The sequence below is a fragment of the Atractosteus spatula genome, chromosome 9 (genome assembly GCF_055471065.1).
Source record: "Atractosteus spatula isolate fAtrSpa1 chromosome 9, fAtrSpa1.hap1, whole genome shotgun sequence".
Taxonomy (NCBI): Eukaryota; Metazoa; Chordata; class Actinopteri; order Semionotiformes; family Lepisosteidae; genus Atractosteus; species Atractosteus spatula.
This window is the reverse complement of record NC_142714.1, coordinates 5,891,332-5,916,996: the sequence shown is the minus strand read 5'-3', so window position 1 is coordinate 5,916,996 and position 25,665 is coordinate 5,891,332. Positions and strand designations below refer to the sequence as shown.

General features: G+C 39.3%; 2 protein-coding genes across 2 annotated transcripts in view; both read left to right on the top strand.

Moving 5' to 3' along the window:
* Positions 1–16,215: 16,215 nt before the first annotated feature.
* g2e3 (G2/M-phase specific E3 ubiquitin protein ligase) lies at positions 16,216–22,964 on the top strand. Its single transcript, XM_088924671.1, has 10 exons — positions 16,216–16,295; positions 17,093–17,182; positions 18,518–18,612; positions 19,097–19,198; positions 19,354–19,478; positions 20,068–20,242; positions 20,934–21,040; positions 21,336–21,452; positions 21,748–21,872; positions 21,956–22,964. Exons 2-10 carry the CDS (start codon positions 17,137–17,139, stop codon positions 22,006–22,008), a joined length of 945 nt encoding a protein of 314 aa, XP_088780797.1. The 5' UTR covers positions 16,216–16,295; positions 17,093–17,136; the 3' UTR covers positions 22,009–22,964.
* Positions 22,965–25,144: 2,180 nt separating this feature from the next.
* The window catches only part of scfd1 (sec1 family domain containing 1), a 41,529-nt gene continuing 41,008 nt past the window's right edge, over positions 25,145–25,665 (top strand). Inside the window, exon 1 of the mRNA XM_088924670.1 lies at positions 25,145–25,201. Within this exon, the coding sequence (XP_088780796.1) occupies positions 25,171–25,201 (31 nt within the window). The 5' untranslated portion in view covers positions 25,145–25,170. The remainder of the gene's footprint in view (positions 25,202–25,665) is intronic.

The window sequence follows — 25,665 nt, the reverse complement described above, 5'->3', positions numbered from 1 at the left end:
GCCATAGAAATTGTGAAGAAGGCAGTGCAGCTACATATACTGAACACATGACAAACTGCCTTGCTACCTGATTTTATAAAGGTGAAGAAAAGATTGAATTGGCAAGGGAGAAATCACTCTACCTCCAAACACTTTGTTTTAATTATAGGCCTACTTCAGAGAAAATAAGCATTCATGTGCTGCTGAATATTGAGTATGTGTGTTATGCTGAAAGGACTGATGTTTTGGTTCATTTCTGTCAAAAGAACAGCTGGGTTGCTTCTATTTCTCAAATTAGATTCCCCTTAAGCAATGCATCGACAAAGTAAACTATGCATTTACAAAATCCAGAATGCATTCATTAATTTATTATAAAAATATTCTTAAGAAGCTATTGGGGACCACAGGGGATGTGCTGTGGATTTTGAATAGCTCTAAGAGGGACGGGGAGGAACCTGAATCATAATGTCCCCATTGTGTTTTAAAGGTAATCGGAAGATGGAGGATGTTTCATTTTTCACCAATTTGCGAATTTAAATGAGTGCATAGTAACTGAAATTGTCATAAATAAGTCATTTTACAAGCAAGTTATTCAGGACATTTGTAATGAGAAATAACATTTCCATACTAGATAAATAGCTTTCTGAAATTCAAGTTTCAAGATGGTGAGTCTCTGCGATTGGTGGAGTGACGTTTGTGTTACTACGCAAGACGTTTTACACTTTAGTCACCCTTTCATAACATCCAACAATTTCCAGACACTTACTGGCTATCCGTTTCTCTGTGCTTCTAACGCAATTATCAATAAAGTTTTCACATTACTCAAATTCAGTTGCTGGAAAGTTATTAAAAAAAACGTATTTTCATTTCTTAAAAACTACATCTCTCATATGCACAAATACGCCCCGACAAAGCTGTACAGAGAAGTTTGATACACAGTTACGATATTAACCGGATGTCAGCAGTTGGCTTGTGTTACCTTTCATCAGAATGGTCTTCTCTTTGCTGTTCACGCTGTATTTCTTGTCTTCGCTTTCATTTCGATGGGGGTTTCGCTTCTCCGCAGGCAGGAGTCGTATTGGCCAGTGCTATTTGTTTCTGCCCTGCGCTGAAACTTCGGCATTCTGCGGATCAGCCTCCACCCTCCCCCGACTTCACTAGCCTGGAGGCAACCAAGAGGGGGTTTCTAACTGAGGACTACAAGACAATTACCTATAGAATGCTTCTGAGGCAAATGGGCTCTGTCGGGGGAAACCAGCTTTCTTTCTCACTGCACAATTTCACTTCAGTGACAGCTTCAGTCACAAGCCAAGCCTGAGATTCCATTTTCTAAATGTAAAAAAATATATACAGTATATAATATCAGGGATTCGGTCAATTAGCAAGAATTATTCTAGCTCACCCACTATAACATGTAACGAAGAGCAAAGGCTCCTGAGATTGCGTGATTTCTCTTTTGAGCCGGTAGTCAAACTACTTTTTTCACTAGTCATTTCAGGAAAAAGAATATAAAGCACCCTGCTCACATGATGTTTTTTTTTTAAGGAATCGTGCTTTTACAAGTGGAATCGATTCCATCATGATAAGAAACTCAGTGCTGAAGTTTTTTTTTCTTTCACAGTCGGCCACGTTTTTGTAACTGTTAGCTTTTTTTCGAAAACTCCAAAAAGTTGAAAGTTAAGGATTTTCGGGAAAGTGTGTGAAAGTCTTTGACAGACATTTTGATTTGTTTTGCGAGAGGATAAAATAAGAGAACAGAAAGGAGATCGCCTCCATCGTCTCTTGTGTTTTGTCCAGCTGTCTTGTTCGAGTTTTACCTAAACCGCAGGGACATGTCACATTTATGATTACTGAGCAAATTTTATCACTTTGTAAAAACTCAATTTTCATTGACAGAGACAAAGAGGTGACGGTGTGAGCAGGGCCAGTGACACAGCGCTACGGTGGGACTTCAGTGAGCAGAGCGGTGGGTTTGATAATTAGACATTGCACTCCTCAGTCATTCCTGAGGGTCAAAGAGACAGAATTATTTGGCTTGTGCTGACAGCAATTTCCCTAAGCCATGTGAGATGACATACCACAAGCTGTTACAAATGTGTGTGCTGGAGTGATCAGCCACGAGTCCTAGCCAGATTTCAATTCCCTGCAGTATTAAGAATATTGAAAGTGGCTACTAACTAGGGACTGATCTTTTAATTTGACTTTTTTCAAGGAGAGTCCCACATTTTGTTCAATTTGTAGCACTAGTTCACAGTTCCCACACAGCCTAATAATCACATCTGATTCCTTTTAAAAAAAGAACTAGATTATGTCTTCTGGTTGGTGGTCACATCATCATAACACATCAAAAGTGGCAAAAATTAATGATGGGGGAGGTCCTTCTTCATAATGCCTGGATCTGCTTGTGGTCCGTCTAAGGAGTTGCTTTTAAATATGTTTTTTCTTTGTGTGTGTGCATATAACCATTTTTAAATATAGCAGGAATGATACAGGCACTGTGTCTAGTACAAGTCACATTTCTACTGAACGACAGACAATGAAATCTCTTTTGCAATAGAAGATGTGTTGGAAATACAGACATACTGTATTCAAGAGATGTGCATGTCCAAATCTTGCACAACGTCACAGAATTCATTCAGTACCACTGGGACCCTTCCTCCTAATGTACATGGAGCGGTTTTCCCAGAAACAGTTGTGTTCTAATGCAGCAGTGAGTTCAAAGCACCACAAGGCCCATATAATATGAGGCACCAACAATATTCTGGAAATCATGATAGCCCTACGAGAAACAGAGGCTATATATGTAATAATTCTGCACAAATTTGTATCACTCATCTCTATGCACGTTGAAAATAAGGGAAACTAGGTGTTTGCCTTACGAAAATAACTCGGACAACCCCAGGAAATGTTTAAAAAGAACAGGTGACTTTCATCCAATTTACAACACAGTCAACATCCAGGTATTCTCCTGGCCCGGGAACCAGCAGTCGCCCGCTTAAGTCCTCACCCCACTAGCCAACCAGAGTGTTTCCTTTAACTTCATGTTCCAGCACACCAACGCAAAGCTCACAATCATTCTAATCGGTGAAACTCACAGGCTATTTATTGTGCAACTACTGTAGTAGCATGGTGCCGCCATCTTGTCTGAGCCTGCTGCTGTGGATTATGTCATAGGAAGACAGTGCCAGGGAGCCAATCACAGCACTTTACCAAGCGTCAACTTTTCAACTGCCAAGCAAGACCTGCCCGCGTGTCGTGTCTCGTCGCAAGTTTCCCTTGGAATTAAAAAGAATGTCATGTTCTTTTAGGAAGGTTTTTGTTTGTTCTCACTATTAATGTTTGTACAAAAGTGTGCACAGTGTGTCAGTAAGACTGCTTTGTTGCACCAGATGTCCTGGGTTTATAGAAGATAATAAAAAAGATCTTTGTGCCCAAAGTACAGGTTTTATTTTTTGTTAAGCACACGTGTCCTTTATACTTACATAGTTTCCTTCCTGTGCCAATGCTTTACCAGGATCTCTGCTACAATACAGTATATTTAAGTTCCACCTCATTATGACAAAATAATGGATAAAAATATTTTATGTCCAACAGTATTATGCAATAGTCTTATCTTCTTGAAGGGAGGTTACATCCAAACACTTTAAATCATTCTTCATCTCATTGACATTTTCAGGTCTCCTGAAACAACTCTGTTTTAAAACCATATTCAATACTTAAAGGTGGTAAATAAAATTAACTACAAAAGTAGTTATAGTTGTAAGCTGTAAAAGTTATAAATGATGTGCAGGGACTTTGCTGTTGAAGTACAATGGTTACGTTAATAGTTGTGAGTCATGGATCTTAGTTAGTTGAAGGTGTTCATGATAGTTGCCTGTATACAGAGGTGTATAAAAGATAGACAACTGTACAAAGTAGAGACAGGTAATGGAGAGCTGATGTATAATTATGCTATTTATAAGACCCGGAGCTCAGTATGAAAGTGATGAATTAGCACCACACCTGTGTTTAATAGGCTTAATTAGCTAGTATAATTCCAGGTCTTTTCCAAGAAGAATGCTGGAAAAAGATACTGAGATAGCGGGTTGCTGTCTAAATGTGAATGGATGTTTAGGCTCCAGTATCTTCACTAAAAAAAGTCAGAAAATAGAATAATGATGTGGATGTGCACTGCCAAAAAACTGACTAGCCCTTTATTAGTCTTTTGGCAGCACAGCACAGGCAATTAATTATCAGGAGTCTATATTCCTTACTGAATTCTACCTTACTTTACTTTGTTGAAGACAACTAGGAAACCACTTCTGTGTTCTGGGTGATACATGAAACATTTTTGTTCCTCTAATGAAGTACCAGTTGTTGCATACAGTATACTGTACACGTCCGTTAATTCACTAGGACAGATACACTACATAATTGTACACCAAGATGTTTAAGCCTTTTTTGTGAAATGAGAGAGAATAGTCAGAACTGACAGAAACAAAGACATCAGTCATTCATCTGAAAGAATGATATGTCAAACACATGGAAATGAAAAAAGTAAGATGTTGGTGTGATAAAAAAACAGCACTTAAATTACTGAGGCATCTTATGAAAAATAAATTGTCAGTATTTGAAAATTGGTTGCAGAAACTCCACGTGGAAAAAAACAACTTCAGCAGGCTGTAATGGTGGCAGGAGGAAATAAATTGCATGCTGACATTTCACTCAAGGAATGTTTCACTCAGAGTGCTGGAGTGATGAAAACAAGCTTTTCTGTCTTCAAAACCTGAAGCTTTTTGTTTTACCTTTGTCTCGGAGAACTACAGTCTCTCAGCATGTAACCAAACAGCAGAAGGCTTTTTCTGACACTCTAAACTGAAATGTCAGGTGTGTAATCTTTTTCAAACAGTACAGTTTATTAGAAGTATATTACAGAGCTCCAACTGCATTTAAAAAGTAACTTCTGGACAGAAGCAACTTTGGTAACCCTGTGAAGCACCTCCTAGTGTTCAACTGCTCAGACCTTACAAACTGGGGTTTTCATATTTCTCTGTAACCCTTTGAATGTTTTCTGGTTTGGAGTTCTCTGAGATAATTATGATTTTTGTTTAATATGCCCACTTTTTTCCTAAAAATGAAATATGGTGTGCTATAAGTGGTCTGCTGTACCACATGCTTTTTTTGCTAGAGCTATTATATTTGAAAGTACTTGTAACTCTTGTGTCAGTTTAGTAGAATGAACAAAAGAATACTTAAGACAATTTAAAAAACTAGGGCTTGGGCCTGGATAAAAATGAAATTCACCTGCTTATTAGAAGTTATTAACCTAGTACTTGCATAGTGGCTCTCAACTTGACAGGTTTGTGCTTTTTGTTCAGTACAAATTCTTCATTCATTACTCAATTTTAATTTCAATTGTCAAGTTGGTCAACTTTCAAATTTAATATGGGTCCAGTTAGCATGCCACAGTTTTGCAGGAAACACATTTTTAATGAAAGGCACTCACAAATTAAGTCAAAATTAATCAATTACTGTTTAGAATTCAAATTATTTTCCCAGAAATACAGCTGTGAACATGGGTTTCACTTGTTGCAGATAATTAGCCTCTCCTTTTCTCACTCTCCAGATTCATCATCTGTAAAAAAGATCTGGCCTGATGAATAATTTCTCAATTGTCTTGTTACTCTTTGTTCAGAAGGAAATGTACTGTACAGTAATTGTAGAATGATCACTTTAAAATGCAGAAGTGAATTGAAAGTCTGTGCTCTGCTGTACCGTATTCTCAATTTAACTTGGATTACTTAAACTATACCTTACAGACATAAACAAAGCAGACAACTGGCTGCTGTGTGAAATCTGACTTCAGCATTAGTTTGAGTAATAATAATAATAATAATAATAATAATAATAATAATAATAATAATAATAATAATAATAAATATTAGCTAACTACTCATGAAAAATCATCTAAACCCAATCAAAGGAGCACATTTTAAAGTTAGATAAATACAGTCCAGCCTATTGAAAGCAATCAGCAATTCGCTGTGTCTTGATTATATTATGCAGATGGCCTGCGTGCAAACAGCAGGGCTCACCCTGCAATATGCACATTACTTAGAATTTCAGTTTCCAGTTCCAAATGCAATTTTTTAAAAATCAAATGATTTAAAGTTCAGAAATACTGGTTATTGCCAATGAAAAAACAAACCAACATCGTGTTGAGGAGCCGATTAGGAAGGCCTCTTTAACATTCTTCCTCACTCCTCTGTGCTTGACAATCGTTTGCACAATCTTCTGCTAAAAAATGGATTGATTTCATTTTGCTGTCTTACAGGAGGTGTGCTTCTGATTTGTTTTATATTTCTTGAGATCATTGCACATTTGTTGTTTCAGGGGTTTCCTTAAAGTCTCTGTCAATGAAGTTCCACATTCAATGGGAGCACATCACTGGATAGAGATTGAATGACAATATTAGCTGACTTTTTCCTATATGTGTCACTGGGCTGGGTGGATCCAAGTCAGTGAGTCACATCTTAAAATACTGAAGATTAAAACTCAAAGGGGCATGTGTTTCAGGATCTTTCTGCAGCTTTTTACTGTATTCTGTAGTTAGTTTAAAGATTTCATTAAAAAGTTGTGTTCTGGGACATTATCATTCTGTAGTGTCTTTGATTTGCTGCACAAATGGGAGTAGCTTGGGACCTGAGCTTTTTCAGTCCCATCGGTGAAAGACAGATTACTTTTCCAACCAGGGCTGGCTCTCTGTAAATCTCTGTAAAAACTCTGTAAAGCACCTTGCTGTTGCAAGGCTAGTAATCAGCTGAGCCAGACTGATGAATAACTGGCAATATCATATTAACACAGCGTAAAAAAATAATTTCAAGTAGATAACTGTGCCAGAATGTGTTGGCTGTAAAGGAACAGGTCAAGTTTTATTCCATGTTGAAAAGAAAAGAGACACAACGTTTCAGCTGTGGAGTCTTCTTCAAGTGACCCTGAAGGTGACAACTGAAGAAGACTCCACAGCCGAAACATTGTGTCTCTTTTCTTTTCCTTTCAGCATGGAATAAGAAAATCATAACAGGCAATCGCAATAAAATCACATCTTAAAATACTAAAGACAAAAGCTCAAAAGACCTTTCTGCAGCTTTTGTATGACATGTTACTCCATTCCACTAACTCTTTTACTTTTATACTAAAAATAAAAATTACCTGTATTCTGCAAAAAGTAGACATTTGTTGAAAGACATTCCTTAAAAGCATAGTGTTCTCGGATAGTATCATTCTGTAGTGTCACTCTTCGCTAGTTTGTGAAGGAACTGAAGGCCCTCTGGGTTTTAGTATTGACTTACTTTTCCACTGATGAAGCAGTGCGCAGAACTGGTGATTCGCACCATGTAGTATCAGGAACAACTGCTGAGTTATGACAGAGATTATGTATTGAAGCAACTGCAGGATTTTGGCCATGTAACCTCACCTACACTGAAACCACGGACTTGCCAACAAAACCATGCACTAGAATAGACACCAGGCACATAGAGGCAACATTCTGCAAAACTGGTCTGGATCTGTAAAGACTCCTTTCAAACTTATAAGAAAATAATAGCCATTCTTTTTCATTTTATGTTGAAAGAAACATCTAACACCTACGCTTTACCCTTTAACAGTCTGTTACAGATGTCCAGTCCTTGTGAATGCATTTTATTTCTGTTTTACATTTCAAAAATCATTTTGTCAGTCAGTTCTGAGCTATTTCCCTTAGTTTCCATTCCAGTATTAGAATGGTTTAAATTAAGCCCTTAAGGATGTAATCAGCTTTTTTTCCATATTCTAAATAATTTTGGATAATCCATTTGAAAATTTGATTTGAGGTGGAATACGGTGATTCAACCAGAGTCTTTATTCGCCTGTACAAATTCGCCTGTTTTTGTAACAGATGCTGTGTCCACGAGGTAGAGGAAGGACCCTGTGCGCTGTTCTGAGGGTTTCAGGAGATCGTTGGCTACTTTTCCAAATCGCTGGGCTGAAGTCGGAGTCAAGGGACGAACGTAGGATGTCGAAGACCAGGGTTTCCGTCAGAGGGGGTCGAAGGCTAGATATCCAAATCACGGGGCTGTAGTCGGAGTCGAGGGACAAAGAAAGATTATTCAAAGACCTGAGTAACAATCCAAAAGAGAAAATCTCTATAACAACGGCGAGGTAGGAGCTCCAGGGATAGAGGCTAATACCGAGCGCAGACCTGAGGGAAATGAGGGTTTAAATATCCCGGGAGGTGCAGGGTTTGGTAATTAGTGTGGTGTCGTGATTGGATAATTGATCAGTGCGCTGGCGCTTGCTGGAATTACCCATAGCTGTGGTCGGGTTAGGGAAAGGTCATTTATGGTTGCTGGTGGACGTGACAGTTCTGCAGTGTTTCCTTAGAGAGACCAGTACTGTAAGAAAGAACAGATGAAGGCAAGGTATTTGACCCATGTAGCCTGCTTGCCTGCTACCAGCTCATTGATCCAAGGCTGTCATTCAGCCACTGGGTGCAAGAACCCAGGGATTCAGCTTCAACACGCTTCAACACAATTAGACAGGTGGTTGCAAATACCCACAACTCTTCGTGTGATCTGCTGAATCAAACAGATAGCAAATGTCTTTATACTCAATTTACCAAGGAGCTTGTTCAAGCCAAAACAAGAGAATGTATACACAGATGGAAACATACACATCCATCCAGTAGTACATGGAGGATTTACGGTCTTACGTCGGTGTACACTTCATGTCAATGTAACGCACAGTGTGTACAATGTATGAATGAGACTAAGGAACCTATGCAACAGAAAACTTAAGTCAGCATTATTCTGTCTGTGAATGTACCCTTTAGTGCGCCTTTGCGTGCCTGGACACTTTATTACTTTATTACTTGATGAAGATTTGAAAAGCTGTCGAGTGGAAGAGGTAGGCCCCAGCACTCACACAAGGCCCCCGGGGACGGGCTGTTGTATTAAAACGCTATTATCTGGCTTGATATGTAGAGAGGGAACATAAATGTAAACGTGGTTAATCTCTATGACAAACACGATTACCGTTCCCGCTAGCCGAGGGTTTTACGTCTTGTTTTAGCTCCTATTTTAACTCAAGGTCATCCGAACTAATCCCTCGGCTGCCGTTCACACGTGTTTCATAGCTCGCCACCCTCGCTAATATGAAAACGGTGGTACTGTCGGTGCATTGGAATCAAATTATGTCCTGCAAAATGCTGCTAAATGTAAACCCAAATCTAACGCACATTGCCGGCTTCAAACACTGTTAATTCCAAATGTAGTTGATCAAATCAACTCAAAGTATGCAAAACTATTATTATTATTATTATCATCATTATTATACATAATAATTGCACATAATTGTGTCATTTTCATTGGTGTCATTCTTACAGAAGGAAAAAGTCTGAGAAAAAAGATAATTTTATAATGTGCTGAAGTTAACAGCTTCTTGTTTCGATATTATTATGTCCAAGGAGGACATCTCCCCGTTGTATACATATTAAGGCTAAAAATTAAGTTGCTTGTTTTATTTTTTTAAAGATGCGGTAAAGACTGGGCTTGATTCGCTTTAAATATCTTTTCGAATCAATTACAATAATTATAAAATTCTGATTTAAAAAATGTGTAGTTGTAAAGAAATAACTGACCTTTTTAAAAAATTATTATTCAAATAATTTTATTTTGCATCAATAATTTTGCATGTGGAATTCTACATTACAGAAAATGGTCAATATTTTTGTGCACTGTGCCACTTTATAACAACAAACACAAAGGTGCAAACAGGGGCAGCCTGCGCATTTTGTTAGTTGTGTTTTGCTGTCATCTAGTGGAAATGGATAAACCCAGTTCCAACAACCACTGTCATTTTCTGTGATGGACAACAGGCTTATAAAAAAGGAGACAATTACGAACCTGTCCCACGGCGCTCCGGCCTGTAATTATTTCCCGTGTTGTCGTGGCACAGTGCACTATTGTGTTGCATCATTGGCCTCCCGTGGAATACCAGTCTCTCTTCCAGTTTAAGTCGACGCAATCAAACAAGTTTTTGTTCCTGTGTTTTCAAAGGTTTATGTTGAGGTGCAGCTACAGGAGATTTTTTTTGCAGAGGGTGGCACGGCGGTGTTCTCGAGTCCTGGTGTGCGACTCCAGCCCGGGGCGCTTTCTGTGAGGAGTCTACATGTTTTGACCGGGACTGCGCATGTTTTCACGGGGTGCTCCAGTTTCCTGCCTCTCGCAGTCCAAGGACCCGCTGTGCAGCTTAATTGGTGACTCTGAATCGTCCCCTGTGACAGCGTGCCCTGCGTTGGACTAAGCGGTTATTGAAAATTGATCGATGTGTATATCGATATATACATAATTTTCTCCCTTTGCATGTTAGCAGCTTTTGATATGTCTCTAGTAAAACGAGTTCAGAAGTTCATTTCAAACTTATCCAAAGTAAGCCTGTATTACACTTTAACAAAACGACGGGGTTTTTTTGTTAAGTTGCATGAAAATCAGAAGACACCCATGCATGAAAATGAACACTGGGATTGTCTTTTTCTTAGAAATAACTTAGAGCTACCATATAAAGCTTACAAGACGCCAATGATACTCGAATTGGGAATCATTCATGTGTAATATTAATCAATCTTTCTTTCAATACATTTTGCGTTATTAAGTAAATCCAGGCAACATTCGTCAATGGTTGTTTCAGTGTGTTGTGCAAAACCGAAAATATGTTTAATGGGAAAGTACATTATAAAATAAAATCTGTAGAACAAAAGATACTGTAGGTTGTAGTGGTTGAAATTTTTAAAAGGATGAACTAAGAAAACTAAGAAACTAAGAAATAGTTAATAGTCAAATTAATTTATGTACATTCGACATTATTATTGCAAACCATTTCTCGATGGGTATGTACAATATCATTTATACTGTATATATTACACTGTATATATTTTATCATCTATTTTCTTTTCACTTCGGTTAAATTCAGTTATTGTCGAGGGTAATCGATAAAACGGTATATTTGTTCTTTTTATTTTCTGATTTGCATTTGTGCCTAATCGAACCGATTAGCATTGGTCATACTATACGAAAATACTTGGGATACGTTTTAAATAAGTTTTTTTGTTTAAACATAAAATGAGTTTGCTTTCTTTGTTGAGATTTTGGTAATGAATTAAACGTTCGTTTTCGTCTGCATAGTAAACTGCACTAATAATTTCCAGTAATATTAGGCTACGAAATTCCAGCAACATTCCTCAGAAAAATCAAAAGCAATGAAAATTGCCATAGTGATAATTGAGCTAAATTGCACTACATAATTGGATCCCGTGGAGAATGTCTAGAGTTAATGGCATGAAATGTTTTGAAAATAAAAACCACTTTGAATGAATTCTGTAAACCTGCCAGGGCGTTCTGCAATGGGTACCTAACAACTACTCGGATGAAAAGAGGTTAACATTTTTTTTATTGTGCTTGCAGGTTGCATCCAATTTTTCTTATCTACTGGCTGCTGGAAGTAAAGATATTTTTAAACTGCCATCTCAAGTCGTTGCGGTTTTAGAAGAACGAAATTAAATTTACCCTTTTCCCTGTGAGCATATAGCCTACTGTAGGTGTTACAAGAATGCGCTCGGCTCCCGAGTTGTTGGAACGGGTTCAGGGCAGTTCTTCCCAGCTCGGCCCTGCCAGATGTATGCCCCGGTGCACAGAAAGACTTGTGAAAGACGCTGCAGATGGGACCCGGTGCGGTGCCCCGGTGGAGACAGTGACATCCTGTCACTGTTGCAGAGAGGTGTTTGTGATTTTTAAATGATGGCTGGCGAAGGTGATTAATCCATGCAGTTGTATTCACGCGTGGGGGAAGGAGCAGTTGGGTTGCACTTTTTTTCCCCCCATTTAATGAGATCAGCGGTCAGAATGGCGCTCATTGGACGGGTTTAATTTCCAAGAAGGGGAAGAGCGTGATAGAAAAAAAAAGATTTTTAAGTAAATGAATAAAATCGTAGTGGTTAACACACAGAGAAATGAAAGGTTCTCTCCCATAACGTATGAAGCACTGTTAATGGTGTAGAGATGACTTGTCTTCATCTTACTAGGTTCTATTACTGATCGGAATTTTAAGTTATTTTGCATCTTATCTGAAATTTTACGAATTTTACGGCAGCTCGCTTTGCACCTCGAACTTCTTCAAGCAAGGGGTTTTTAATATTACAACCGCTAAGGCCAAAACAGATCAGGACAATATTTAAGGCAGAGCATCAGGTAAGGGGCTCCAGTGTTCGCTACCTGAAATTATCAATAGCAGACAGGAGATGTCATCGTCCCTGTCGTTCAGAACTGTCCGAGGTGCTGCCCTCCAGGCGCAAGCGCGCACCCTGTGAATTCTTGCCTGGCGTGGGCAATCACACCCCATTTCAAACCATCACCTCCTACACACTATTGAAACAATCTCGTTTTGACGGCGGAGGCAAATTATTTGTTCACTGAGTTATTTAGAGATCACTTGGAATTAAAAAGGGACGCCATGTAGCTCTAAAGGATCACAATTGGCCATTCCTGACCTAACTGACTCAATCGGCTTGTTAAAATTCCTAAAATTGATCAAACTCACATGTTCCTGATCTTCTGAAATATACTGATTTAAGGGTGACCGATCAGACCTGCTGGACTGTAGCTCTCCAGAAACCAATGTTGGCCACACCTGTTCTACTGTACATCATGATTCTTAACACAACAGTAAGCATCTCGCCTTCCACTGGATTGGATATGTCAAGCTCTTAATGCAGGCTTTAAGCCTTCATTTTTGACACAATAATAATCAACCCTCAGCTGCTTAAAGATGTTCAAAGCAAAAGTTAACAAAATATGATTTTTTTAAGTTACCTGCTGTGGTTTTAAAGCATTAATATGATTGAAATAAATGTAAGAGAATGTGATTAAATATCCATTTTTGTCCATTACCTGTTTGTCCTCTTTAACCTGAGCCTTTTTGTCATATTTTGAAAGATTATGTACCGCATTTACGATGGTGTTGGACAGAATTGTTTTGGAGAGAACAGAGGAAGGTGTTCAGCCTAAATCTCAAGAAGTGTGGAAAAATCTGTATGTTTCATTATGTTGGAGAAAGGAGCAGAAAATCTTCAAGAGATTGAAAATTCAAAAAGATAAAAACATCATAGAAGTATAAATATTTATATTAATCGGCAGCCTCAAGAGAAGTGGTATATGACACAGCAAGTACTTTTAATGGGAACACCACCAATCAGACAATACTGAGAAGAGAGAGTGTGCAGTCATACATTGCAAAATGTTCATTGTAAATTGCCATCCCTTTCCTCAGCAAGGAAAAATAGAGTTTAAAGCACAAAATATTAAAATGTGTGTTCTTTCATTTGAGACCAATTGCACCATAGACTGTCAATAGAAAAGTATATAAAATGTCCTTTAAAAATCCATAGTTTTTAAAATAGTGTATTTGATTTGTTGATACAATATAAACTTAATTTGGCTTTGAGTCATAGAAATGGCTATGTTTACATTTTCTACATTCTTTAGTTTCAATAGGAAAATAATTTTACATCTAATTATCTTTATTTAAGTGAGAATCAAGTAACGTAGGCATCTCTGATTGTCATTCCAGCCTGTAGTCTAAATATTGACGAGAAAAAAAATATTGTAAAAAAGTGGAAACAACACAGACCGACAATTATCACCTTTTAAAGAAAAAGGTGAAGCTTTCAAAATGTGTCAATACACATTAACTTGCTTCCATCAGCTCCTGCATGCACTGTGAACAGAAGTCTTGTAGTGTACAGTCTACTCAGCAGTAGTTGAGTATCCTGCAGCAAAACTAGATTTGAATCCCTGAAATGGCTGGAATATATTAGTTAGCTTCTTGTGTTGCATCACATTTTCTAAACTGTCTTGCTCTGATTCATATTTTGTTTTTGCTACCTTTAGTACATGCATTGCAAAACCTTTAAACAATATTCAAGTTGAAGACAGTACACCAACATCGAATGGAAGCACTGTTAAAATCACAAAATTACTAAACTAAAACATGGGTCTCCTTTTATTCCTGGGTGACATCACAATTTGTACTGTTTTATTTCATATTATGTATGTCTTGTTTGAACAACAGATGATTGTGTAGTATTTAAGCATTAAAATAGTCCATTTTGTGCCCTAGACTAATTCTCTAAACCTTTTAAATCATGTAGACAGAGATTTCTTAGGTAATTTAATGTATAATATAGATCTGAAGAGTTCCCTAAAACATAACTTACTGAAATTGCATAGCTGTGTTAATTAATTGTCTCAATTTCATGAATCTTTTGGTGGTATATATATTTAATTTAAAAATTGCAATTGCTATTTTTATACTTTTTCTGCTGTGATACATTTGTGTGTGCATGTAGATTATCTATCCATCAATTGGATAATTAAATATTAAACTGGTAACTTTTGATTTTCAATCAATGATATTTCACTATCTCCATGCAGAAATAGAATACTTCAGAAAATACTATGTCGACAATTTATATCACTGACAGAATTCACAGATTTTACCATGCTTTATCTTATTATTCTTTTGTTTAGCCTGTGTTATAGTTATATTGTCATACATATTAACTTTATACAAATATTGTAATTGTATTTATTTTATGTGCTACAGCATGTACAAGTATAGAAGTAATAAATACAGAATGATCTTAAGATTAATTGGAGGTGTGAATGTGTAGTATGCTGCAAAGGATTTGTATTTTACAGTAGTTAAATTATATTTTATATGGTAATATTATTGTTTATTAAGACTTATTTTCTTTTAAGCATTGAAATGTTGTCTAAACCAATGGCTGTATTTAATTATGACTAAATCTGGAGTGCTTTTTGATGCCCAAGTCATGGCACTGTGTGTACCACTGTAATTAGTGTGTGTCTTTCAATCGTATGGCCCTGAAGCAATAGGTGATTAGTAAGAAAAGGCATGAATGTACAGCCTGCAGGATAATTGTGTCCAGGACAAAGCTTGGCCAACATAATTAGCTGCATTTGGAAAAGTTCTCAATTTGCTATTCAGGAAACTAAACAGAAAAATCATATACTCCGTTGGTCATGAATAGATTTAAAAAATGAACATTTGGATTATCTGAGGACGTCTTACAAGGATAATAGAGCACAGATTTCAGATCCCGTCATAAAGAGCGCTGCTTCTTTGTTTCTTGATCGCAAAATTCAATTTCAAATGTATTTCCGAGGTGCTATTATCCGTTGATTTTAAGAACACAAATAACAGATCTATCGCCGCATTTACAAAAATGTTTTTCTTCCATGTTTTTACCGAAGGCTTAGCTTAAAAAAATAACAACATATCGTGTAAGACAGTCTATATTATCGTCTGAGAATACTGCTTGAACTTTGCGTAACTGGCTCCGGCAAAGAATGGTACAGTATTCAATGCCGAAAATGATTTTAAAAAATCATTTTGAAAAGTTATATCCGAACCATGTGAGCATGAGATTTAAACCTGGCTAGTCACATATCTATATTCACTTTGTTTATGAATTGCTTCCAATATTCCTGAAGTCCTAGATTTCGTTTTTAGTGTAATATTTTGAATATGTTATGAATCTATCAAAATGCTTTTTATATTTAGCAGTTGTACATAAAATTCGTATAGCGATATCCACATCTAAAACAATGTTTCCCAAATGATCCCTGACGGCGCATCAAAATAATTAATCAGACGTGTGTAATTCAGAATGCATCTGTGTAATCGTTTTCACCTGGTCATTGATAATTATGACAGTTCTGCCAATGACGTAAATAAAAAGCCCAGGGGTAAAAGGGTGAGGGTTAAAATATATTTATAGACAGAAATAGTAATAAATATTCCTTGTTTTCAGGGATGTTGTGAATAAAACGTTCAGCTGTAAAGAATTTTATGTTTCTGTGAAGATACTGGCTTCCGCCCAAAATTTAGGGCGCTGTGTTTGGTTCTCTGCGAATGGGGTGCAGACCTCTCTTCCTTCGGCGATTTCCTCAACTGGGTTTTGGCCGCAAAAGGCCTTTTGAATAGGGTGCTACTTCTCTTGAACCTCAGGGAGAAAAACAACAACAACAACAACAACAACAAAACAATACTTCACTGTACGGAGCGCCTGAGATACCGACTTCTTCTCGCCTCCGCCTCCGCCGGGTGACAACTTCCTGGGCTCCTCCCCCTCCTCCCGGAAGTTTGGGTTTGAATCTCGTTTCGAAGCGAAATTTGAACTTCCTGAGGTGGAAACAATCTATTGTTGGAAACCATCAAAACTGGTAAGAATAGAGGTTTCTCTTTGTCATTATGACTGGACGTCTTCTTATGGGGGGGGACATTAAAACGGTACAATCGCAATGTTTCACGCGGGCAGGCTTGTGAGGTTTTTTTTTACACAATATTTTATTTTGCTCAAGTATTATCATCGACCTTTTGCTTTCGCTTTGAAAGCCTGCTGGTCTGTCTGTCTGTCTGTGTTGTTGCCCGTTTCCATCGATCAAGGGAGAAATTTGTCGCAATGTAGCATTTCAACTGGACTGAGGGAAAATTAATTGTGAATATGTTGTTTTAAATATTAGTTCTGACTAAGGAAACGGCGAAAAGTTTTTTTTTTGCCAGAGCTGTTTGATTAGCAAAACCAGACGTCTTGACGACGAAGGGGAGTCTTAACTAGACTATTCTCGGCTTTTTAGATTTTCTATGCCGGTGGTCATGGCATTTCTAAACGGCACATTTTGCTATCTTGTCTGAAGTATAGCCACGTAAAATGTGATTCTATTTTCTTTTCAAGTTCACCCTTCGAGAGGTGTTATATTTCAAGGGAAAGCCACATATGCTGCACTTGTTAACAATGTTAACGTTTCAATGTTACTGTGTGAGACCTGGATAATCTGTAGTGTTTTTTTTTGTGTCATAGCTTTTAGTTACAGATAGGCAGACCTGTCAGACATTTGATCGTCTTCTCCATTCGGATGTCTGTACTTCTCCACGATTGTGAAGTGCATTTAAAATGAAAGCTAAGCACGGCGTGCACTGGGCACAGGAGTTACCGGTGCATCTCCATCTCCTGTAACAGGCAGGTTAACTCTAATGTGGGTGTAGCGGAGGTCGGCCCCAGCCATGAAGGAGAGCCCCGTCTGCGCCGGAGACGAATACAAGGACGAGCGTAAGTCTTTGATCTTGCAGCAGTTCCAGAACTTGGAAGATTTGCGTGGATCGAGTCTGTGTGCACGTCCCTAATTGACGTTGTGGAGCGATAACAGGGCTTTTCGCCCTGGCCGGTTCTAAATCATCATCATCATCATCATCATCATCATCATCCCCAAGTCGTATTTTTTTAAAGTGTTTTATTGGCGTGACCGATGAATTACCTTGTTGCCAAAGCAGATACAATTAACAGAGCATTAACACCCTTTTGCAGTATAACAAAAATACGACTGGACATTTACGTGCCTCACGTAAAACGTTATTTGACAATAATATACCGATGGAAAAAAGAAATGCAACACCTCCTCCTCCACACTCTGGCCCTCCCGTCAGCGTGGAAGAGGCTGAAGAGTGACTCATCCGCGAAGAGGACCTGATGCCACTGCTGACGAGTCCATCGCAGCCTCTGTCTGGCCCAAGCCAGTCAGTGTGATGTCTAGGAGGTGTGAGCAGAGGGCCTCTGACAGGTCGCCTTGCTCTAAGGCCAGCAGCATGGAGCCGCACTGTCTTGTCACTAATGTGGGCATTGTGTCTGCCGGCAGTTTCAGCAGCAGTACGGGTGGCAGATCTGAAACGATCTCTCAGATGGACCAGTCTGATGTGTCGGTCCTGGTCTGGTGTGGTCACTCGAGGGTGACCGGATCTTGGACGGTCATCTGTCCTGCCGGTCTACTGAAGCCTTCTCTGCAGTCGGGACACAGTGGAGCGGCTTACTCCATAGTGTCTGGCAACACTGGCACATGACATGCCTGCTGCAGCATGCCAGTGGCCCTCTCCCTTGCTTCTGGTGACATTCGAGGCATTATGGAATGCACAGAAAACTGACTAAGTGTGGCCCTTTTCTTACACTGGCAAGTTGCAATGCCTCACTGCACAAGCTGTATTGTTGGTCAAAGGGCTTAAAACAAATTGACAACTTTTTGTGAAAGTACATCAGCTATAACTATAGTAATTTCATTCCAGGAAATGTTGTGTTTCTTTTTTCCATCAGTGTATATATATATCTGAGGCAAATCCCTTTTGCCCATTTTGCATCGCGCATCACTCCTCTCTCCTTCACCCCGTCTCCACCTTTGCAGCCAACCCTCAGTTCACTTCTCCGACTGGGGCCCAAGGTCCCTCATCCTCTGGGCAGGGGGCCGTGCCAGGTCACGCCCTCTCTGAAACCTCGATAGACATCCACAAACGCACCGAATTCTTGGGTGTCGTCGTTCTTCCTGAACTTGCCCGTGATGCCTGACCTTCTCAGCCCTGCTCCTGTGTCTGTAACGGTGTCGTTTTTGTCCTGTTTTAGCCTGTGTGTTTTGTAAGCTTCCTGACAACTGTCCGGAGAAGTATGGCGAGAAGATAAGTTACAAACAGCAGCTCACTCTTCATTATTTCTGTCTTGTAAGTATCGAGTTGACGTTGTGCGTGTCACAGGAAGAGGCTTATTGTTGCACAGTTCTTGCTTTGACCAAGTGGGGAAAAAAAGTCAGTGAGAACGTTTGAATTGAATTCATCAGCTGAAAATAACCTGTTGCAAAATGTCTGTTTATTTTTGCAGTATTTTACACTTCTGAATGGAATGGTATTGATCCGTAAGCACAGCAAAATTTGAACCACCGATGGCATCAATTCAAGCTTTACTGTCCTGTTTGGGGAAATTCATTTTAAAGCACACTCCCAGCATAACACAAAGACAGACAAAATTTTACCAACTGAGACATCAGTGCAAGTGTTACCGCACGATAAGGGAGAAGATGGTTACCATACATCAGTTAAGAACGCAGCTAAAGCTACAGTACATTTAGATGTTTTAATCCACAGGGTGCCTTTGCTAAAATGGGCAGTCCTCGTAATCAACATAATGTTTTGTATTCAAATTGTCTAGCTGATGTCCAGTGGCATATATCAACGTGGAAATGAAGATCAGGACATCTATGGATTTTTGTTGCATGACATAAACCAGGAGATAAAAAGAGCATCTAAATTGGTAAGCGAAGTGTCATATACTATCTGGTAGTATTTTTGTCCTGTTTGTTTTAAAAGAAATTTAGAAACGTTTGTCAGTGGTTCCTTATAATGCCTGAGGGTGCTTCTCCTCAAAGTGTTTCATTTTTAACAATTTTGATATGTGCGTTGTTTTAGACATGTGGAATTTGCAAAAGGAAAGGAGCTTCGGTTGGGTGTTCAGTCAGAGCCTGTCCAAAGAAGGTCCATCTGCCATGTGGGCTGAAAAAAGAATATATTTTCCAGTTTACTGGACAGTTTCCGTAAGTTTTGGGGTTTTTTTTTCTTCACCTACGAATGTTGTTTACTGGTAATTAGACTAGGATTAATTAGTAGGGTATATTTTCGTTAGTGATTGTCCCCCAGATTTTGGATAAAACTCTCCCACAATGTCCCTGTCTGATCACTGGTGTATAACCATGTTCACCTTTTATTGCTGAAGATCAGATAATTCATGGACCACAGATTATTATGGTCCAAACATAAACTGGCAGGTTGGGTTGCTGACTAAAGAGATGTGAACCCTGTTTTGATTCAGACCCTGTAGTTTATTTTGGTTTTCAGTAGCTAATTGATCCAAAGATCTCATCCCGCTGTTCCTGAAAACAACATGCTGCTATCGCCTTCGACAACATCATCCTTTGGTTTTTAACTCAGTGGGCTTAGTGGGCTCCTCTCATTTATGTTCTGTTCTTGTGGTTATTGATTAACTGTTTGTTGAACCAAGAGGGTAATAACTCCATACTGAGCAGTCTAACCCAGGCCTTGCTTTCTGAGGAATGTAAAAGTATGCGTGTTTTCCCAGGCCAGTTCCAGTGCGAATTTCTGATGGGATATTCTGTCTTTGTACAGATCCTTCTGCACTGCACACAGACCTACTCAGACGATGGCAAAATCCAAATCCTCCAGGCTCAGTGGCCCCTTCAGCTGCTCGATTTGCCTGGAGTACATTGAGCCAGTCCTGTCCTACAGTGTGTTAAAGTGTCCCTGCTGTAACAGCAGCTGGTTTCACAGGGACTGTGTGCAGGTACGTGTGTCACGCTGAGTAAGTCGCTATGTCTTGCTTGCACCGAATGTTTAAAGATAGGTTAGGATATTAAATAGGCCGTTTGGCTCATCTAGCTCGTGTGGATGCTCCTTGAAATAGGCCAGGTTTCTGACCATGTAGCTGGGCAGTTTGTTCCATTCTTCTGCAGCCCTATATTTCTGTAAACTTTTGCTTTTTATTCTCAGTTTTAAGAATAGCATTGCAGAAGTTTCTCTGATTCAAGGGGCAAGTGAAAGTTGAGAAATAATACAGGTTACATTTTTTGGTTGTTTTGCAACTGATTAAGAGTAAGTGATTTTTGTAAGATTTGTTTGAGGAAGTGAAAAGTACCAGGCTTCTGAATTATCGTACATGACTATGAAAACCTTTTAAAGGTGGCAAGGACATAGATATTCAGAATTCCTGCAATTAAGGATTTTTTTTTCTTCTTGATATCTCACATTTTACACCACTCCTTAAACTTATTATTATAAATATTATGTTCTCTGTAGACAATACAGCAACATAAATATCTCTTACGAATTTTGCTCCATTAGCATCACAGAACTAAACTACTTAAACCACTATCTACTGTATTTTGTGTCTTTGTATTTGAAAGTACATTGATCTGAATGCCACAGGTGACAGTGTCAGATGCGTACTTCACGTTCTTTTTATCTTCTGTAAACAGCACCTAGCCCACAGTGCTGGAATGTTCTTCTTCAGGTGCACCATTTGCAACAACAAAGACAAATTTCAGCAAGAAATGCTACGAATGGGCATCTACATACCAGAAAAGTAAGTTACTTGCATTCCAGGGAAACCAGCAATAAGAAGCCCCTTCCTTTCATATATTAATCCAAATGATTTTAAAGTAGCGGTTTGGATTTACAGCTACATAAAACAGGGTCAGACTGGTAAGCTGAGCCTGCTTACAGCTTGCAAAATACATTCTCAAACTGCAAAAAATATGCCAGAGCACAAGGTAAAAAATGTTCATGGATTTAATTTTTAATTCTACCAAGAATAGTACTGGTAGAAATGTTTCATTTTTATATGTATATATTTCTATGATCTTTTGTGGTTATCGCAGAGATGCATCCTGGGAACTGGAAGAAAATGCCTACAGTGATTTGCTACAAGTCTATCAGCACTGTGATGTGGAGATGTGCTTCTGTCAATGTGGGAGGGAGTACAGTAAGCCTGACAGGTACAGTACCTGCACACCTACAGTACATTGTACTGTAGTTTTGCCAATTGATTGAGTAAAAGCTCCTTCAAGTTTCATGTGCGACTACTTGCAAGCAAATATTTGTGATGAACCATCAGTAAATGACACTGGATCAGTTATTCACATTTTTTTGTTTTCATTAAAAACAAATGAAAACAAGAAGTGAAAGTGAAGTACATAAACTTAAACTAATCTGTCCATGTGACGTTTTTGACGGCTTTAATATGGCTTTAGGGAGCACCAAATTGTTGCTGTTGTTGTTGCTGTTTTTCAGCATGTGGGAAATCGTACGGTGTCACTGCTGTGGATCCAGTGGAACTCATCGAAAGTGCTCATCTCTGAAAGGCTTAGAAGAGAACTGGGCCTGTTCAGAGTGTCTCCTCATTCTCAACGAAATGGGTAAGGGCCTGCAGTGTGTGCAGGAGTGATATCCTGAGCTAGTGCGAGCAGAAACAGAATTCATATCTGATGTCTCAACGCAGGGCTCCAGGACAAGGAAAAAAGAAAGAGGCGGCCTCTACAAACGGTCAACTGATAGCTCCAGACCCATGCGTTCTGCCTACAGGTGAATGTTTCCATTGATATGCATTGAGAGCAGAGGAAAAGATGCTAAATACTGAGCAAGGAGACTCTGCAAGACCAAAAAGGGCAATTTCAAGACCTCACTGCACCAGCGGCAGAGACCAGAAGCACAAGAGTAAAAAAAAAAAACCAACTGAAATATAGCTGGAACCTGCAAGCGGTAGCCTTAAATGGACAACTTGGTCAATGGAAACAAAGCCTTCATTTTTAGATTTCAGTTTCATTACCTGAAAATGAAAGTGACTGTATCCTATATTTTGAAGAATGTCTCCAAATTCTGTGTGAAGAACGGAAGCTGAACCTGCAGACACACCTCTTGTTCCAGAAACGGGAAAACTTCTGGGAACTAGTTCATCGGCTGACTTACATTTCTCTCCAGCTTGTCTCAGTGAAGTTTGACTGAAGGCTGTGTGTGTTGTAGCACTCTGGTTTGGTAATAGTTGGCAGAGCTAAAATGAACTTACATGGGCTACCACAATAAATGTATGGCAGTAATCATAGACCATTCATTTGTGATAACTGTTTTGGTTACATTTTATTTCCTTCCCATTGACATTTGTGATTTGTTACACAAATTGTGATCTCTTTTTAATATTACATTTGTCGTGTGAAAAAAATCTTTTTTTTTTTAGCAACGACTACAAAAGTTACATTGTCTTTTGAATCATTCTCGACTTGGGAGAATGTGTGTGTAACTGTTCCACAGGTCTCATGGGCTGACCCTGTTGTACTTTATGATGATTTGCTTTATCTAGCTGCTCTAAGTGAATGAAGATCCCACTACGTCTTCAGAATTATGTTCTGTAGAACCCAATTCTAAATACAGTACTATGTTTGACACAGTATTACCTTAAGAAGTTGTACTTTGAGGAAAAAAAGTAAATTAATAAAATATTTTCATACAGTGTATTCTTTATTCTTGGAATCTAGTGCTGTGGAGCTTGTATCTACACTGGAGTTGAGAGTTTATTAGGTACACTAGCCCTTCCCATATAATTGACTGCTCAGTCAGTGACAGCATCATATGTGCAGACAGTGCTGTTGAAAGCAGGAAGGACTGTGTGTAATTCACCTACGGACATATGGATTGTGTGTGTTTGCAATCCAGAGGGAGAATGGGCAAGACAAAAGATTAAAGTGACTTTGAATGAGGGTGCTGGTATGAGTGTGTGAGGAACATCAACCCTGCTGTTCGTGCACAGTGGTGTCTTGGGTGTATTGTGAATGGGCCACCACCCAGATAACATCCAGCCGACCACGGTCCTGTGGTAGGAAACAGTCCAGTCACCAAGGGGGCTGACAGAGGCTGACACGGCCTGTGCAGAGCAACGGATCGGCTACAGCCAGTCAACTAACGGGCGAGTACAACGGCAGCACCGAGAGAGGCGTGTTGGAATGCACCACCCGTCCTGCCTTGTCTCAGAGGGGGTATGGCAACTGGCGGCCCAACTGAGTTCCACTCCAGTCGGCAAAAAAACAAAACGTGTGGGTACTGTGGGCTAAGGAGCCCTGGAGGACTGATACAACACCGCCTGGTCCTGGGTCCTGCTGTTCCACACTGATGTGAGGACCAGGATACCGCAAAAACGCAAGTCTGTGGATACATCCTGGGTGGTGGTATCTGTGTAAGGGTGGGGGGGTAGGTTTTCTTGGCACACAGTGGGTCCCTCGTTCTGAGTAGAGCGACACTTGAACGCTGCAGGATTGTTGCCGATCAGGTGCATTCCTTCACAGCAAATGGGCTTTTTCAGCAGGATGGTGCTGTGTGCCACAAGGATAGAAGAGCAGGAACGTGACGGTGTTCTAGTAATAAGAACTAGTAATTTTTAATTTAGCAATTTAGTTTTTTTAAGCAATATAGAGACTGATGTGAATCATGAATTTTAATGAGAGTAATTCCATGATTCAGTACTGTTACTAATCGTTTAGAAATGTATATCACCATCTAGTTCCATGTATTAATAAGAATATGAAGAAATGTATTCGCCTCAGCTTGCATTCATGCAAGTTTTGCTTTTTTTTATCAACACTAAAATCCTCATCACACAATTCAGGAACATTGAGACCTGCCTTCAGATTTCTCCATCTGCTAATTAAAGAGCTAAAAAGCTCTTTTTTGAGAGTTTTTTTAACTTTAAAAAGCTGTCACTAGACTCGCGAGCTTTGGTGCTTCCATGCATTTTATATCAGATGTACTTTTAAATTCACTAGCTTGGTTTATTCCCATAGCAACACTTTTCCCAGGAAAAAGCACTCTGCTCAAAACCTTGCCTAATCAGATTAATTCAACACGCATGGCTGGTATAGTTTTATAATACCGCTGTTTAAAAAGACAAATTTAAATTCTACACTGCTCTACTGTAGTGTGGGGGGAAAAAAACTACACTACAGTGAAGAGATTTGTGTCGTGATGTCATGTATTGTCACACAGCTTTGTTAAGTGCCTTGGGGCAACCTTGTTGCAAAAGGCGCTATATAAAAATGAATTGAATTGAAATTGGAATTGAATTGAAAGTTGCCTTCGGGCTCAAATCGCCTGTTTATTTCAGGAAGAGATCTAGTATTTGCATCTGCTGTATAGTAACTTTCATCCTTTCTTCCAATTCAGGGTCGTGGGGAAACTGGTGATCATCCCAGCAAGCAAGTGACACAAGGTGGGGTACACCCATGATTGGACAAAATTCTAACGCAGGGCAGACACACAAACACAAGTACGCAAATAGTCACACTTAGGGCCAGTTTTCCTAGACTCCAATTAATGTACCAGTGTGTCTTTGGACTGTGGCAGAAAACCCACACGAACAGGGCGAAAACATACAAACTCCACGCAGATAGCACCCCAGAAACTGAACCCAGGGCCGCAGTGCGGTCAGGCCGCAATGCTGACCACTTCGCCCTTTTATACGTGAATAAAAAAACGACGGAATGTCGTAAATTGAGAATCAGCATTGACCCGTGTAACTGACTAATAAAGCCGCCGAAACGTTTTCTCCCTGTTTCACCTGAACATCTTCGCACCGCTTCTTAGAAAATGCAGACGCTCCCCGCGGGCCGCTCCAGCGCGAGCTGCCACGTCACCCGGCGATCGTCACCGAGTGATTCAGAAACAGCAAAGATGGCTGCGTCCATCCGAGAGAAACAGACAGGTTCGTAAACTGCATACTTGTCGGAGGGACTGCGGGAACACGAGCTTTTATTTCGTCGAGCGGTTGAGATTGTGAGCTATACTTGGCTGCTGGGCCGTAAGATAGCTCAGAACTCGCTCTGCCTTTTGAACAAACGTCTCTGTCTGGGTCATAACAGTTCTCGGCTTTGCCAGATAAGCTTGTCACTTTCGTTTCTTAATATTGTATTAATTGCGTAAATCAAACAAATTGTCGACAGTAAATTCTGCAACACAGAACTTTGTTATTTTTCTGTTAACAGCTTTAATTGCACGTTTTGCATAGCTGGAAAAAATAGCCCACTAAAAATATTAAATGTTACGTTTTCGGCACTACTTCCCAAAGAATCCTTCAATCTCCAGATCTTGTCTTTAGTTACCAATTTGATTCCTCAGTGATCATTATTATTTGCCGTATCGTTTCGGGCGATAGGTGGGTTTTCAACT